At 40.3% G+C, this 17,811-nt stretch overlaps 1 protein-coding gene across 3 annotated transcripts in view; it reads left to right on the top strand.

Moving 5' to 3' along the window:
- Positions 1 to 17,811, top strand: part of mrtfbb (myocardin related transcription factor Bb) — an 82,728-nt gene that overhangs the window by 59,434 nt on the left and 5,483 nt on the right. For 2 of the 3 annotated variants that reach the window (XM_031861902.1, XM_031861901.1), the window contains 10 exons: positions 7,596 to 7,704; positions 11,003 to 11,068; positions 12,874 to 12,929; positions 13,028 to 13,103; positions 13,357 to 13,518; positions 14,357 to 14,520; positions 14,957 to 15,103; positions 16,065 to 16,312; positions 16,672 to 16,807; positions 16,884 to 17,771. In XM_031861902.1, the coding sequence (XP_031717762.1) occupies positions 7,596 to 7,704; positions 11,003 to 11,068; positions 12,874 to 12,929; positions 13,028 to 13,103; positions 13,357 to 13,518; positions 14,357 to 14,520; positions 14,957 to 15,103; positions 16,065 to 16,312; positions 16,672 to 16,807; positions 16,884 to 17,771 (2,052 nt within the window). The remainder of the gene's footprint in view (positions 1 to 7,595; positions 7,705 to 11,002; positions 11,069 to 12,873; positions 12,930 to 13,027; positions 13,104 to 13,356; positions 13,519 to 14,356; positions 14,521 to 14,956; positions 15,104 to 16,064; positions 16,313 to 16,671; positions 16,808 to 16,883; positions 17,772 to 17,811) is intronic. The other variant, XM_031861903.1, reaches the window with a different exon arrangement.

The raw sequence follows: 17,811 nt of genomic DNA, 5'->3' as shown, positions 1-17,811 counted from the left end.
ATACTAGATAAAAACACAGAGGCCCTCTCTGGCTCCCAGAACAACACCACGAGTCGCAGCATGCCAGTTAGAAAACAAGAGGTTATTTCTGTCTGTGGTCGACCCTTAACCGACCCCCTGCCAAGCAGACTGCTGGCTGGGTCCAACGAGGAGGAGAGAGGGGAGGGCCACTCGGGGGTTAATTAGACTTATGGGAAAGGTATGGTTGTTGAAATCAGGGAATGTTGGAGGGGAAGTGTAAAGGAGTAGCCTGTCCTTCGCTGTAGTTGTAACATTTTGTTTTCTTACATGATGTCCAGATTGTGGGGAGAGACCGTTACCCCAGACACACACAGAAACGGAAAAGATCTTTTTTTTTTTCCCTCATCCAGATGCTTGTTCTGGCTATACGATCAGCTATTTTTAGCAGCATAGTCTGCGCCTGCTTTATAGTGTTGAGTTAACCACTGGTCAATGTGGACATGTTTCTTCATAACAAGGTTTTTGTACCTCTTTTTTGAAAGCATTTCCCTATTCCATTCTTTATAGCTGCGTGCACATCACTCTCAACAAATGCTTTGTTATGATGTCTTCCAATTTAGTCTCTCATCAACCCATTTTAAAACGGCTATTATCTTTTATTGTCCTCATGTTCCAACACGAAGCCAGATGAACTTGATGATGACTGAGGGAGGCTACCTCTGTACAATATATAATATGCTTTGCTATACTTGGTCATGGATATGGTGACTTTGGAGATAAAGTCGTTGAGGTTTAATCACTTTTGTCTATTTGACTGTGAAAGAATAAAAGAGAAGAGAATTGTTGAGAAATCAACCTCAAGTAGATATTATGGGATGTTACTCATTAAAATCCCAAATAATGAAATAAATGTGCCCATCTGATGCTCTCACGTGACTCAGTTATATTGCCTGACTGATTTACCAGAACTATGACTAAAACACAATGGTGCAATACAGCCTGTGTTTTTTGGATTACATGGAACAACATGTTTTGCAAACCTCAGCTTCTCCATTAACTGTTGTCAATATTGACTGATTAGTAATATTGGTGAAACAGTTGGCAGTATGATTACTTACCAATGTTAAAACGTGGGAAGGAATGTCTTTTATTGCCCATGGTTCATCCAAAAGAGCAAATACAAATGATATGTGGATGTTAGTGGGTTGATGCGCATGCTTAAATGTAATTACAGTTTGCCTTTGCAGCTCTGAATATGTTTACTTTTTGGTAAGTGTGTGCAATTAGTTGTTTTTGGTGATGATGTTAACATGGCCCAATCTGCCACAAGCCTGCCTTTTTTAGCCTCCCGTAGCAGCTGCATGTAGCGCAGCTTCAAAGAAAACTTGAGGCCTACGGGGATTTCCCTCTGGCTTTCCCACCATCTGCAGAGGCCTCCATGGGATGGGATGTTAGCGGGCGCTATGAAGACTCCCCTGCGAAAATGAATAGCCACTTTTACTGCAAAGTCTCTCAACACATGCAATCTCTCTCGACATCATTGAAAATGCTCATAATTATGATTTCATATCATGTTCTTTTTATGTCCATTTACAGGCTGATTTTCGTTCACCAGCCGGCATTCATAACATTTTGAACTGCATCCTCATCATTATTGCCTTTGACAAAATTTAGGTCCAGGTGTCATATGATACACTTAATGCCTTTACGAAAGATAATGCCATGGCAGCCACCCAGACTTTTCATTACCATAATAAAAAACTCTACACTAAGGCTTGAAATGTCAGTGTTTTATAACCTTGCAATCAGTCCTGTGCAGCCCAACACCTGATACTTTGGGAACTAGTTTGATTAACAGATTAATAGTTTGATTAAACTGAACATCTGTCTTTGGTGTAGAAGCACATGCTCAACAATGCGCTTCAGAATTTATTCATTCTAAAGTCTTGGCTCAGAGTGGGCCATAAATGAGCTGTGTGTTATGGAAGGAGCTGTCTGCTTTGCATACCTGCACCTAAATTACTCCAAATGTGCATCTTATCCAGACCTTCCCTGGGACTCTTTCTGGAACCACCCCAAAGAAAATCCACAAGGAATGAAACACAGTCTGGGTTTATAGGAAATATGTGAGCTGAAAGGGGCTGTATTGATGACTCCCTCATCACTGCACCTGAACTTGATTACAGTGTGCCCATCGGCAGGAACCATCCAAACAGGACAGGGTTACTCCCAAAGCCTTTGAGTGGTGGTTTGGAACCAGCTCATGATCCTTCAAGAGTGGTTTTCTTTTTTACCTTTAATGTTGTTCTTCTTCTTATGTGATGAAAGTTAACGTCAGTGTTTGTCACAAAATCTAATTTGACCATGACACTGTACTGTACTGTGAGCAGAAAGAAGCTGAGCATGTTTTCATAGATCTAAGTATGTGAAGCCCCCACATGGGGCTTGATGTTAATACATGCTTTGATGTTCAAAGAAACTTTATCCGGGAAAAAGAAAGTGTGGATTTTGGCTCTGAAGAATACTCTGGCACCGAGGGTCAGGAGTCTAATGAGATTGTTGTGATCACCGTGATGGGGCTGGAGTGCACTTTCTCAACAGGACAACAGTATGACAGCACACCAGCACAAACTATCTGCATCACTGGTAGGAAACATTGTGGACTGATAGATAATAATGGCCATTTGTTTGTCCTTCGCTGTACTTTTTATCATTCACTAAAGAAAGGAAACATTCTGCAACAATCACTTCTATTTCAGCGGGCTGTCATGACATACCTATTACATATAGGTGGATGAAAAGCACAGGACGTAAAGTTACTGAATGGTATTATTGCATTGGCAGTGTTGCTCTAAGATAGTGTCTCAAATAGGCATAGCAGTTCAAATTAAATGGACTTCAAAACAAGAAGAATGCACTTTTAGTCATAACAAAGTGGAGAAGATGAAAGGTTTTGATTGAGGGAATGTGTTTTACATTTGTTTTTTAAGGGCCACTCAGCAAGCTGTCAGTATAATCAAAGGTGTTTGAAGAAATTGAAGCAGTTTAACACACAGACACAGCTAATAAAAGTTGTATCCTGTTGACTCCACATTGCTAAAGTCAGTAACATTCAGTTACAGATAGTTTAAATCTAATTAGATCCTAAGCGTGTCCAGGTGACAATAATGCAACCTCCCTGATCAATGGATGATCAGACAGACCAGCGTTCACTCTTCTTAAGAACCTATTTATTGTGTTTGTTAGCCTTGTAAAATCATGGAGCAGACAAATTATACATCCAGATCATATCAAGCTAGATCACAAGAAATCCTCTCTTCATCTCGCAGGAACGAGTGAACTATGTGTGCTCTGAAAAACAGCTTTAACTTTATGGATATAAAGAGCAACTTAAATCTAAAAGAATCACTGGAGCATACCTCTTTAAGTCGTCTTTTTATGTGGAAAAAACAACAGTTTTGCTCAAAAAACCTTCAGGCCAGAAGTGTTGATGGTTTTTTTCCACATAAAATGTAAAGTAGAATGAATAGTAATGTTCCTGCAATTGTATTATTTGGCTCATTTGGAAGATCTGGAACAGAACTAATTTGTGCAAACTTTTATGGATATTTGCTGTATTGTGGCTTTTGGCATGTCCTGTCATGACTTTGAGTGCTACTTTACTTAATATTGTGTATAAGATGAAACAAGGATGTAGAATAGTAAATCAAATTGTTGCAGTTATTCTTTACCCGGAGTGAAATAAATGGACACCCACCTGGTAATCGTACAGTAATCCATATTCCTTTTAGGCCCTGGTATAACAGCTTTGATGTTGAGAGGCATTGGGAATGAGAGTATGGATTTAACATGGACAGCACTTTGAGACCTGGCATTATTCAGCTGAGATTCAAGGCTCATAATTGCCCTACAATTGTACACAAACATTAGAGCCCCTTTTCCTCATTTTTAGGTTTTTGCTCCCCAATGCCATAGGTCATGCATTCTACTGTATCACCTTTTTACTACCAAATGTTAGTTTGGAACCATGTAACGCAGCTGGTTCGTCATTGAAAACGTGTGCTGTGGTAATGGGACAGATGAGAATGGCGTTGACCACCCTTGAGGAATGTACAGCTCACAATTACAGAGATTCTCATCTAGACGGGGAGGCCCAGAATGAAGTTGTGCAATGTTTGGCTCTGTCACAGAAATTACTCATCCCACTGTCACTCTGCAGGTTTTCACATGAACACAAAGCAAGCTAGTCTAAGTAATGTTATACAGTACATACATTTGAGTAATTGACATATATGGCAAAAGTAAAAAACTAAAATCTCTCAGGTCAACGGTCAATTTAAAGTAACTTCAGAATTGAATGACTTTTTTTTTTTTCATACACTACTTTGTGTGCGATTAATATCCATGTTTTTATTTTTAATAAACTCTCCATCACTGAGGCATAGATAAACAAACAATATATGATGCAGTATAAATAAATGATATTGATGTTTGCTGCTCCTGCAGAATAACACCTTTAGGATGATCAGGAGTCAGGTTTCACTGACACCTAAGAGTCTCACTCCTCCTGCACAACCAGAAGATCTGTCCCTACAGCCTCTGCTGCCTCAAGGACTGCAAGATTGGTGAGCTGACCTAAACAGGGCTGAATCAGTGACTAAAACATCAGAGTTTGGTAACAGTATGTTGACCATTTAAGAGCAAGAACACTCTGGGAAAACAAACAATGTGTGCGAAGTGATTTGTTTGTGTAATGACGTTAGGAATTAGCTCAAATTGCCTTTGGAAGCCAAAACATAATCACAGCTTAAATTGTTACTGAAATCAAAGATTTTCTTTGGGAACATGGATTTCTTGCATGTTTACAGCAGAGCTATTTTGCATTATTGCATCATTAAAATATTTTACCTTTTATTTCAATGTTACAAATATTTATAACTACAACTTTTTATTTTTGGACTGAGAAAAAAATTCTATCTGAGTATCTTGGTTCACCCTGAGCATTCTAGAACCGATCACTCTTAAACAGGACATATGATGAATTACAATTAATTATTAATAATGTAAAATTCACAAAGCTGAGACTTTTAAATCAATTCATTAACTTATTCAGAGTGTGTTGTGAATTGTTTCCATCCCGTGAATTCACAGTTCCCTTTTTGGTAACACTTTATATTAAAGCCTGGAAAACAAAGTGTTGCTTTGTACACATCGGGTATCAAATAACATATTTCCAGGTGTCTTCTGGTGCAAATATGTGGGTTCACTGGAAGAAGGGAATAGTTGTGGAATAGGGGGGATCCATTTTGTGTGTTAGAGGGATCTAGAAATACAGTTTACTGTAAGTAAGACGGGAAGTGTGGGGGAAACGGTACTGATATTCTGAAGAACTAGTGGCATTTCTTTCAAATGTTGATAGTGATTACGGAGTAGAATATGTGTGCTCCAATCACTTAAATGTAGTCTGGGTAAAGCTGAACAAGCGTGACTCACAAGTTTCCAGATGGAAAATATGTTGTTTCCTTAAGAGACTTTTCTGTTCTTCAGTTGTGATAAAACACAATTTAAATCTTAGTGCTTAGCTTCTGTTCTAAACTCCCAACCTTAGAACATTACTGTACCCCAGCATTATTAAAGTGACTATATTGTTAATTAGCCTAATACCGCTCTCCTCTGGCTCTCTTAAACACATTTCCCTTCCCTTGTATTGTAAGTATTTTATAGGTACTTTAAAACAAAAACTGTCCAATGAGTGAATGAATGAGTTGCCTCTCTGTCCATATGGCTTGGTGTTTACAGCCCTTGGTTTGGTTAATGACTTTTCCTTGGTCTGGACAGATTGAACAGAGTTACAGGTGTGGAAGCACCCTTGATCTTCTTATACTTGTTGGGACATTTCAGACAGTGATGTGATTTGTTGCTAAGTTATAGAATATTATCTTTCTTCAACATAAATCAAACACTGCTTAGTGACTGCAACTGTTAAGTTGATTCGCTCCATAAGTTAGAAATTATGAAGTGTTAAGTGAATGGAAAACAGCTGGCAGGTGGGAAGCATGATGGATGTAATACTGTGTGATCATCATCAATGTCGTGTTATCGTTGGGGTGCTAAAAAAGATGTTAAATTCCAAGTGTCCTGCATACAGTCTAGAGGTTTTTTTGTTTTTGTTTTTGATATATATTTTTGTGTGAATGGAAAACATCTTGTAATAATACAAGTTCAAGATGATAAATTAGACTTTTAAATTGTGATTTAAGTTGTGAAACAGTGCACGTACTGCATTGGGATGGGAATTTGAGAGGCCACAGCTGTCAATAATGCAAGAGAGATGTTTTGATTGTGGAGAAAACAGGTGTATAAGGCATTCATCAAGTCTGTTGTTTTGTTTCTGTGGCCACACACTTTGAATATGGGAATTCAAAAGAATGGCTTGTATTTATGCGTGTATTAGGTTTTTCCACACACCAAATGCTCCACCAACTCTACCATATTTTTGATGGTCTTGTTCACTATTATTTAATCCCAGCAGAGAGCTGTCATAACATATTGCGCCTGACTGTACCAGTCCCATTTACTTTATCAACTCCATATTTACCCTGTCCCATGCTGTTTGACATGCAGATTTCTTGATTGTTAAGCCGGAACAAAGCGGTCTGATCCTCTCTGGTCAGCATGCATTGTCCTGCTCGGTTATACCGCAGGAACAGCCTGAGGACTGATAGCATCCTGATTCTCTGCAGCTTCCCCTTGACATGGGACCCTCTGTGAGATCAGATGCCTGCTCTTTAGCATTGACATACTTTCTAACCAGCCTTCCTGGATCCACTGAGACACACAGAACACACCACAATTAGTGAAATTCCCTTTTTATCTCACTTCCTGTTCGTGCATTTTGTAGTCATGGATGGAATCTAACCACCATTGTAAGCCACGACTAAGCATTAGCTGTTCTTTGCCCCCTCTTTGAATGTTTAAACACTTCAGCTGTTTAGTTTTATGTAATCTCATCACATGTTTTTAATATATAGTTGCTTACAAGTTGGAGTTGCTGGGAATTATTATAAGTTACAGACTCAGTTAAGAGGACATTGACTCCTTTAAATCAATGGCGTTGTAAAACAACAATTAAAACAATCTCTTCATGTATTAAAAAAAACTCCTAACTAATCATTAAAAACATGTTTAAAGATAAGCTTCCATTCCCATGTGGACCCATGTGTTTATTCATGTCATTGTTATTTAGTGCTACAAAACATTTCTGGAGAAAAGAACACTAATGCTGTTTCTCATGGAGATAGACCCACTCAATAAACGGCTTGTTTTGATCAAATATGTACTGGTTGATTTGGTCCCCTGCTGATTATGCAAAAAAGAATATTAAAAGTTCCCCGGGGTTTTGTGCTGAAGTATGATGAGCCCTGTGAGTACAGCACAATGACCTAGCGAGGGTTAACATGAGCAGTGCTGTGTTCCCTCCTCCTGACATTGACTGAGCACTCACACACACACACACACACATTTTCTCCACTGAGGCCAGCACAGAGCCTGAGAGGAGGGACTGGTAGCAGCTCTGAGAGCCAGCTGTCGTTCGCTCCAAGTCTACTCTCCCTGACTCCCTCGATCTCCCCTAGTCTCATCACTCCATGGGACTCCAGACCTGGCCGACAAGCAAACCACTGTCCTCCATGGCCTGCCTTGATGTGGAGACCCCTTCCATCTGCAGGGGTAAATTTAAATCAGGTGATTTTTATTTTGTCATTGTCTAACCTGCATGCAGTTCATTGTTTTATTTGTATGTCTACGTAAAAAATATACTAGAAGTTTTTTTCACTAATATTTACTGATGCTGGCAGTACTGACGGGGGGTTGTAGTGACGTAGATGCAGCCCCAACAGGAAATGACAGGGCAACACTAAAGCTCATCAAAGTGATTCATGCCAAGCATCGTTCTTACAGAAGGGACTATTGTGTTCTCATGGATCATAAATCAGTTGCTTTAGAAGTCACGGACTGTGAGAGAGGGAATACTCAGTTTTTACTGCCTATGTTTATATTGGCACTCCGTTGAGACACTAATATGGTTTTCTGTCACATAATACAAGCACAAAGTCACTCCTGTTATGTAAGTTCACACAAAGAGCTTCATTCAGATGAAGTGCCATAACCAGATATGCTTCTGATCAAGATTCTGATCATTATTTGCATGTTTTTAATTTCCCTTGCTTGCATTCATCTACAGCAAATTCCTTTGATTAGACCAGGCCTAGAGTAAAATGGACTCTTTTTGTTTTAAATGCAACACAAAGCTGTCTTTGAATGATAACCAATGTTTCTGGTGTTTAAGTTCTATATTTATTTAAGATTATGGTTTTCTTATTGTAACTTCTGTGAAGTCACATTTAATCTAAATATTTACCAATTATGCAGGTTCTTGAGAGTGCATTTTGAGACAGACTAAGAAGATGCATTACGTAACAATCTAATGGCAAATGTGTATAATACTGAATATGTATGGCATGCAAGAAGTAAACAAATATTTTAATTCCATTGTGTCAGGGCCATTATGCAAGATTTGCAGGTTTAATATATATTCCATCTCATTAAATTATTATTCATGACCTGACTAAAGATAACTACTTCTTAACCAAACCCAGACCAGTTTGCCAACACAGACTTGGAGGACACGCCCACTCATGGGGAAGGAAACTAATGTTTTTCATCTCTGAGTCTGGCTTCATTTTAGGCCCTTTTTCTTTGGGAAAATAACACATTTTTGTGATGTGCTTACAAATAGTTTTTAATTAAGAAAGCCACTGACTACCTATCACTGTTTTATTCAGACATTCATTTTCAAGTAAGAAATAGTTAACGTTCAGCAGCCGCATTTGTCATCTATACATTCTCATTAACAATCATCTGGTTCACACTGTTTAAGCCTTGCTGATACATTTCTGCTTTGTTGAACTGATTTATGATAAAATTAGTAATGATATAGTTTAATTTTAGAACATGTCAGCTGATGGGTTTATAGACTTTTTAAATAATCACTAGCTGAATATTCAATACTTCATTGTTTCCAATTTGTTACAATACAAGACTATCAATTCAGTTGAATTCACATAGACTTTCTTTTAGAAATGATCATAGGAAAATGCATCTAAATAGGCCACCGCTCACACAAATTATTTTTTGATAAACCAACGTAATCTGTACAGTCATGGTTTAGTCTATCTCTGGTTATAGATGCCTAAAGGGTGTTCTGTTTATCGTCACACTAAAGTCAACATAACCCAGTGTCAGTCTAAACTACATTCAATTTTGTTTTTGGCTTCCAGTACTCTGCACAGATAAACCGTTATATCATTATTTGTACTGTTTCTAAAGAAAAACGGGAAAGTCAAATAAAATAAAAGTTCTGATGGGAGTCCTCCAGGGATGATTTGCTGAGAACAACATGGGTCTGAGATTAGCGATTACATCAGTAGACTGGGATTTCAGCAGAGCCATCTCTCTGTTTCTCCACAACCTCTGTTTATGCTCTGCTGGTGGGCAGGAGAGCGGAGCCAGTTTGCATCATGGAAAGGTTAGCCAGGGTTCAGGTTGAATACAAGAAGTGAGGAGCACCCTGGGCATGAGGTGTACCCCATAGTGATGCTCAGATCAAACTCCTTATTTGCTTGTGGCCCTGAAGGCAGCTTTTGATATTGATATGCAGCAATATGCACTCATAAATTATGTTGCCTGTGGCATTTTGTCCAAGTCACAGTGGATATGAATATTGAGACAAACTAATGGCAATTTTTTAACAATCTCTGGTATGATCTGTCTCAGACTGACCATAACCCCCCTGGCCTGGGTTTGTAATAGGAAACACAGCAGGCGGAGCAGGCACACTGTGTTCTCTTCCCCAGAGTTGGTGGGCTGCTGTGAGAGTAGACTCTGCCTCCCACCCTTTGCCTCGGCACTTGTCACTTTGTGTTCCCTTGCCCACCAGTGGAAGCCCGTGAACGTCCCCTCGGCTCTGCATTCAACCAGAGACCCCACCCCCTTAACTACCCCTAAATTTCATGATTCCCAGGCCTCGTTCTCACAGCTGCCCCGTTTATTTTTGCTGGAGTGAGTCACAGAGGCTTGTTCAGACGCCTTTCCCAGGAGAGTAGAGCAGGTCTGTGTGTGCGTGTACTTGTGCGTGAGTGGGAGTAGCTTTTCCCCCTGAGCCACTGAGTAGCTCTACGCCGGCTTGTCTTCACTACAGTGATGAGATGCGTCTCTTCACTACAGTGGTGACAACAAAGGTCTCATGTACCTCACACCGTTGCCTCATTTGTTACCTTTCTATTCAAACAGTTTTTTTTACTGAAATACCATGTCCACGCTCACTTGTTTATAAATGTTTAAACTGGGATCTTACTACAGTTTATATTGAAATAACACACAGGACCTTCCAAGTGTACGGGGTGCCTGCATGCAAGACTCAACAATTTCTGCTGGAAGATAGTCATGTCTTTGATATTCCACAATAACATAACTGATCACTGCTTTCCACCCAATGCAAAATTACATTTAGAAAGCTATTTATTATATACACACGACTTGGCTTTTGCTGGTGTCGTGAGCATCTCCAGCGTTGCTCATTATTGTGACTGCAGCCCTGACATTAATCCCTTTTTTATCCTTTTGTAGTCTGTACTGTAGTTACTTTGTTTGACTCCTCTATGTATTTGCATCCACACAGAGATATTGACTCTCGTTGGGAAGGCTCTTGGCCAATCAGGGTGAACTGTTCAAGAGCAACTTGTGGTATTCTTAACAACCCTAGTTAAAACCATACAGGAAGGGAATAGGATGTCTGTGGTGGTGAACATGGTTTACTGTTGGGCCTTGACGTAGCGTATTGATTGAGAAATAATAGTTTGTTTTATTTGAAGTCTGGCCTGTTTCACTTTTAAAGCTAGAGAGGGTTGTTAGATGACTTGTCGGACTTGGTTCTGAGTGGTAAAAGTTCAACTTTGACCTCTGTGTCTCTGCCCTCTCACAGTCCTTCAGCTCTGTTTGCAACAGAGGAGAACTCGGAAGCAGCTTGTGGAGCAAGGCATCATGCCGCGTAAGTATTCACATCACACAATAACAAAACCCTCAACCTATGCTTTGAATAAATCTAAACTAATTGACTAGCACCTAAAGAAATACAAGAAGAAAGTAACCAATATGTCCTGTTGTATCTCATAATTATCCTCTACTTTTCTTATTACTTGGGTTTTTTTCTGTGTCTCAGGCATCCTGCTGTTATTTGTGATTATGCAATTATGTGTTTTAAGTGTGTTCATAGCAACATGCACAGTACTCCTGCTTTACTTGTAGTTAAGGTAATGATGTTGGAGCTCATACTGATCTGTTAAAGGTTAAAAAGATGACATCTGCAATCTTTGCACATAGAACGTGTGTCTGCACATAAATCAATTGCTTTATTTACACAGTATGAAGTGTATTGTCCTACTCAGACGGTTGCTAATAGAAGCGTAATTGTACTCATGTAAACATAGTCAATGATGAAAATGACTCAAAGATTTAACACGGATAAGGCATATATCAGAAAGAACTGGCTCCTGCTTTATACCATCCCTCCTTTGACGTGACAAAAGTGGAGTAGACTCAGTCCGTGTACTACACCTAATACAAGATGAGCTGAATATGTGACAGAATCGTGCTAATAGCTGGAAACCTAAAAAGAGAAAAAGACAAAGCTCTTTCTCTTTATCCTGTTTGTCTCCTGCAGTCAGGCTTTCAGCTCCTCTCTAGCTCCACACAGCCACATGAGTCAGCGACTGAGCCTTCAGTGGAGGTCATTGGCCTGGCCAAGCGTGGCCTGCACACAAACCTCCCAGCCATTTTTCTCTACTAAAGCACTATGCTGCTCCCACACTTACAGGCTTATGGTAGGTATGCAGTGAGGTTTAGGTGACGAGCAGGAATGTTTTACTTTGCTCCTCTGACACACTCCTCAGAGCACCCCCCGGCCAGTGAGTCCTTAAACCAAACAGCTCTCGTCATAGCAGAAGTGACTACTCGGTGTGCCAGACCTCGCTTAAAGCAGGATGAGTTTATTCTGCGAGATCAAAGATTAACTCTCTGCAACAATCTCTCTGCTTGAGTCAGTAAAGCTGGTACTTCCTGTTTGACTCCCATGAGGTCCTGTTTATTAATATCACACTCATGCAGAACAACAAAGGCAAAAAACATGGAAATAATTATATGAACGATGGATTACAATGTACTCAAGTCAGTGTGGAAAGTGATTGTTGTGATATCCGGGAGAACAATTCCAACATGTTAGAGCTCACTACTGTGTATGCAGCTTAGATAGATTTATACATAATTTGACATAAATCATGCATATTTATATAACAACTTTAATTCATTTTGAACTTCAGGCACATTTACACTGTTCTAAAGTTCACTTAGTGCATTGTCAACTTTAATGTTGTGAAACTATTTGCTGCTGGGTGTCGAGGATTTCAGGGACACTGATAACGTACATTACAGTGGGTATCTTGCAGTCTTCAGTCTCTACAGGGATGTAGCCTTGTTGTGCTTTTTATGAAGCAACTTTATAAGTTTAAACTGCTTCCATTAGTCCATTACAAATAATGTTTACAGTAGAACTATTGTGTAGTTTACATTATTCCACTGTTGTTACATTATCCTTTCTGTTGTTTTGGAGATCACTCTTATCAGTAAGTTGTTTAGTAATTAAAGTTACTCTGTCATAACTGCAAAACAAAAAGGCCTTTTGAAATAGTAGGAAGGAGACCTAAAATCAATAATCTATTATTTTAAAATGGAAGGAACAGTATGTTCGTTTGTGGAAATGACTGAGAAATTATTTTTTTTTGATTCACCTTCTCACAGCTCTGAAAACACCTGCTGCCTTTCATGAGCAGATTCGCAGCCTGGAGAGAGCCAGGGTAGGACAAATATCATCACACTGCAGCTTGTGACTTTATTTATCTAAATCTAAATGATGCCCCCAAATACATATTTAATTAAATTGTCTTTTTAACAGACTGGAAGCTTCTTAAAGCACAAACTCTGCAGCAGACCTGAGCGCTCCGAGCTGGTCCGTATGCACATCCTACAAGGTAATCTTCGTCCTGTGTACTTACTTGGTAATGGCTTCTAGATAACAGAGATGAATAAGGTGCTTATTCATCCAATCTCACTTATTGCCTGTTTGAATTTGTTTTACAAAGTTAGAACCAGATAAATGTCTTTGAGGTTGACAGAAGTGTGTGAGGTCTAGCTGAGCCTGCAGTGACTCATCCTGACAAAGCAGTTAAGAGTTTGACTGTTCCTGGTCATATCGCAGCTAATGATCCTGTGTGTATTTATCAGAGACGCAGGCTGAACCCTCCCTGCATGCCACACAGATGAAGCTAAAGAGGGCCAGACTGGCTGATGATCTCAATGAGAAGATCGCCCAGCGGCCTGGACCCATGGAGCTAGTGGAGAAGAACATCCTGCCTGTGGACTCTGGTGTCGAAGAAGACATCGATGGTAGATACTCATCAATGCCCTTATATCCTCACTATCAGAAGACCAGAGAGAAACATTTTGTTTTAGCCCATTTTGGTGCTTCGGTCACCACTAACTGTTCACCTCTTACAGTGACAGCCAGAGAATGAACTCAAACCTGCATTGCAGCACATCAGGCACATGTTTTAGCCATAATTGTTGTAATTGCGCCTGTGTAAATATCTCCTCAACTGTTTAATGTCTTACAATTACATTTTGCAAACACTTCATCATGGATGGTGGATGAAGACTACTGACTTTGGTGATACCCTGACTTTTCCTTTGGTGCCACCATAAAGTTAACATTTTTAGTTGTTATAGTGAAATATCTCGACAACTATTGAATGGACGGCTATGAAGTTTGGTAGAGATGATTTCGCTCTAAGGATGAATTGTAATGGGAGTTTGGTTATCTGCCATTATCAGGTCAAAATATAAATGTGTCCAATACATTGGTGTGTGGTCACACCCTCCAAACACATTACATTCCCATTAGCCTCAGCTGTACTTTGTGTTTAGTGCAAATTAGCAAGCTAACATGCTAAACTAAGATGGTGGAACTTGGTAAACATTAGACATGCTTAGCATCAGCATATTTTCTTCAGTACCAAATACAGCATCACAGAGCAGGCTGAACCTTCCCTGCAGTCCACACAGATGAAGCTGAAGAGGGCCAGACTCTTGTATTGTCTTGTGTTCATTAAAGTGATGGCTTCTATAATTTGTAGTTTAACTGATGACTCAAGTTATCCTTTAGTTTTGATTTTTCCTTTAAGTATAATAAACTGTACTTGCTTATGTTTTGATGCTGGGCCAACAGGTGGTGAGGCAAACAGTTCTAAGCCACCAGACATTTGTAACTTTGAGGACAGCAGTGATGCTTTATCATCACAACGGACTGCCAGCCAAAAATCTCCCAGCTCCACCTCTCAAAGGGAGTCTGGCGGGACTTCTACTTCCTCTTACTTAAACTCTCCCATACAGGTACACCAATATCTTGAACCACTACAATTTATAAAACATAAACTGATAATGTCAGCAGACAAACCAGCCTTTTTTGAAAAGTTCTATACTGCAGCAGAGGCTTAAATGTATATAATTCTTTAAATGAAGCCAAGAAAGTTGTTTGTTTCGATACTGGTCGTGTTTTTTACTCATGAAAAAAATATTTTGAGATGTAATTTAAGTTTATGTACTGTATGCATATACACTTTACTAATAATATATTTATCATTTGTAGAAACATTTTGTACTTTTATTTTTTAATATTTAGATGTTTGATAAGTGCTTATCCACCTGTTTTTGGTTCCAGTTGAGTTTGTTTTTTTTCTTTTCGTGGGATGATGATTAAAAGGCAGAGCGGCTTGACTGTTCTTACTTAACGGATCATGTGGTTTCTCTCTGTCTCTGCTTTTCTTAGCACTCCCCACCACCTAACTCACAGTCCACATCAGATGTAGTCAGCCTTGTCTCCACCAGTGAGCAACAAAGCAAACAACAAGCGTCTACACTTCAGCCAATCTCTACTGTTGTCCCCAGTATCACACCGGGACCACTTCTTGTGAAGGTTGGCTTCAACTGTTTATTTAACAGCTCCATATTTGACCAAAGTAATTCCAAAGTCTATTTAACCTTATTGTAAGGAGTAGATTTTTTTTAGAGGATGACTTCATTGAAGCAGTGTATTCACTTACAGTCTCCTGGTTTACAACCAACTGACGTGAAATTGACCTCTGGTACTGAACCCTTCGTCTCTCTGATTTATTGACTTTGTTTTTGTTTTCTTTTTTGCTTCTTTTGGAAATGAGATGAAGGATGCAATGTCAGAAGACACAGAGTCTGTGTTTTGTCATACTGAAAGTCATATCGGTTTTAGAATGAACTGAGAGTCAGCATTCAGCCAAGTTAAACGCAGTTCAAAGAACAACAGAGTTTAAAGTCATTTCACAAATCCTTGGGTTGAAATGTGTTCCAGCCACAGTTTGTCCTCAATTAGGGTCAAATGACAAGCTGGCCTTCCTCATTCAGGCTGTGTGAAATGTAAGCCAAAAATCAAAGGACAGGAGTGGAGCAATAACTTTGCATTTATCATAATCCAATTATCCTCTCTGAGCATAAGATGAACTCTCCCTCCCTTGGAATACAATAGGAGAATGAGTTTGACAAATTGGAGGGTGTCCGCTTGCTTCACCCAGCTTGAGTTTCTGTTTCATAGCTAGAACCTGCTGCTCTTAAGCCAAGCCGTTTTCATGTGTATCCTGTAACTGCAGGTGGTAAAACAATAAAGGTCACATTTCCACTACCCGTTTCCTCATCCTGAGGTTTTCATTGGGTGTCAGAACAATGTTCTACCTTAATGCTTCAATATACAAAACCCAGTATCAGTTCCAAGTCTTGTAGTGTTGGTACTGGCAATGCTAACTGTATTCCCTGATAAAACTGGACTGAGATCAATCGCAGGAATAAATATATCCTCCAGATGGTCCTCTCAGCTTTTACATGCCCCTTTTCTATGTTGTGTTCTGCAGCAAAGCCTGCCAAAGCTACCCAGCGATAGAAGCCGCAGCAAAAAGAGCAAAGAGCCCAAACCACGGGTGAAAAAGTTAAAGTACCATCAGTATATCCCCCCAGACCAGAAGCAGGAGCTCAATGAAGTGCTGATGGACTCAGCTTATACCCGTCTCCTGCAGCAGCAGCAGCAATTCCTGCAGATTCAGATCTTGAACCAGCAGCAGCAGCAGTACAGCTACCAGGCTGCCCTGCCTGCCCCACCCAAGTATGGCTCCATTTATAAGCACAAACACTCCTTCTAAGCAGCCAGAGATGGGATATGGCTTACCCACAAAGTTTGCCTTTATGCATATACGTCGATTAAAGACTTTAAAGAACAAATATCGCTTTTTTTAAGAGTTAAGTTATTTGAATATTGTTTTTCAACAAACCGAGTCAAAAGTCTATACCTGGTTTTACAGAAAGTAATAACTGTTTAGCCACAGCTGCTGTTTGTCTCAAATACTTTACATGTCCTGCCAACAGCTTCCTACACAGAAGCTGTTGATTGTGAAAAATTGATAAAAGTTTATCTTTCCTCTCTAATCCGTACTCCCTTTTTTTCTTCTGGTCTTATTACAACAGACCAACAACTGAGGTACAAACCAGCTGTTCCAGTGTTGTTCTGAGTGGAAACACTACGTCTACCCCTCTGCAGCCCCGCCACACTCAGACGAACTGCAAGCCGGATCATTTACCAGCTAATCTGGATGAGATGAAGGTGACACATTGCTGACTGCACACAGTGACTATCGGCATGTATGTATGTTGCAGCTGATAATCTGTTATCTTTACAGGTTGCTGAGCTGAAAATGGAACTAAAACTCAGATCTTTGCCTGTTTCTGGGACTAAGACAGATCTGATAGAGAGGCTAAAGTTGTACCAGGAGAACTCGAACATTCAGATTGCTGCTGTCAGTGAGACATCAGCCGTCACAGCAGCCTCACAGTCTGACAACAAAAAGTTAACCTCGCCTGTGTCCCCTATAGCCTCTAAGGTGTCCAGTCTGGGCATAGAGGACAGTAGTATAGCAGACAGCCCCACCAAGCTCTCAGAAGCTCTGTCTCCAACTCACGCTGCTCCCTGTGTGAACTCCCCACAGAGATCTCCACGGGAAGAGTGTCCCACAGAGACAAGGTCCTATGAGAAGGACTCTGAGAGGGACAAACGTCTCCACGATAAGGAGCGTCAGATTGAGGAGCTGATGAGGAAGCTGGAGCAGGAGCAGAGGCTGGTGGAAGAGCTGAAGATGCAGCTGGAGGTGGAGAAGAGGAGTCAGCAAGCAGATTCTCCAGCTCAGCTCATACCTCTTGCTCCCATCCAGGTGAAAGAGGAAAACAGGACCTTATCAAACTGCTCAGCATCTTGCGATTCTCCTGGTCTGCCAGTGTTGGTTAAACAAGAGCAGGTGGCTCCTCAAAATCAGTTCACCATCAGCGACCAGACTTTCAAGCAGCCTAAAACCTTGCAGCCAGTCAAGGCTGGAGCTCATATCCTCCAATCTGCATGCCGTCCTGCCTCAGCTGTGACTATCCAGCTCCCTGCCAGCAGCATTAAATTACACACTACTGTTAGCAGCGTAGCCCCAGGTCTCATCCAGACCTCTGGACAGGCGCCACAGAAAATAGAGGCCTCAGCAGCATTACAACAGCAATGCAGCACTCGGACTCAGCTACTGACAAAGGTAAGAAAACACACTAATGATTGCACAGGCTGCCATGGTT

This window comes from Anarrhichthys ocellatus, unplaced genomic scaffold (assembly GCF_004355925.1).
Source record: "Anarrhichthys ocellatus isolate YVR2014 unplaced genomic scaffold, GSC_Weel_1.0 scaffold26, whole genome shotgun sequence".
NCBI lineage: Eukaryota > Metazoa > Chordata > Actinopteri > Perciformes > Anarhichadidae > Anarrhichthys > Anarrhichthys ocellatus.
The sequence above is the reverse complement of the archived record's forward strand: the minus strand, read 5'-3'. Positions and strand labels throughout refer to the sequence as shown.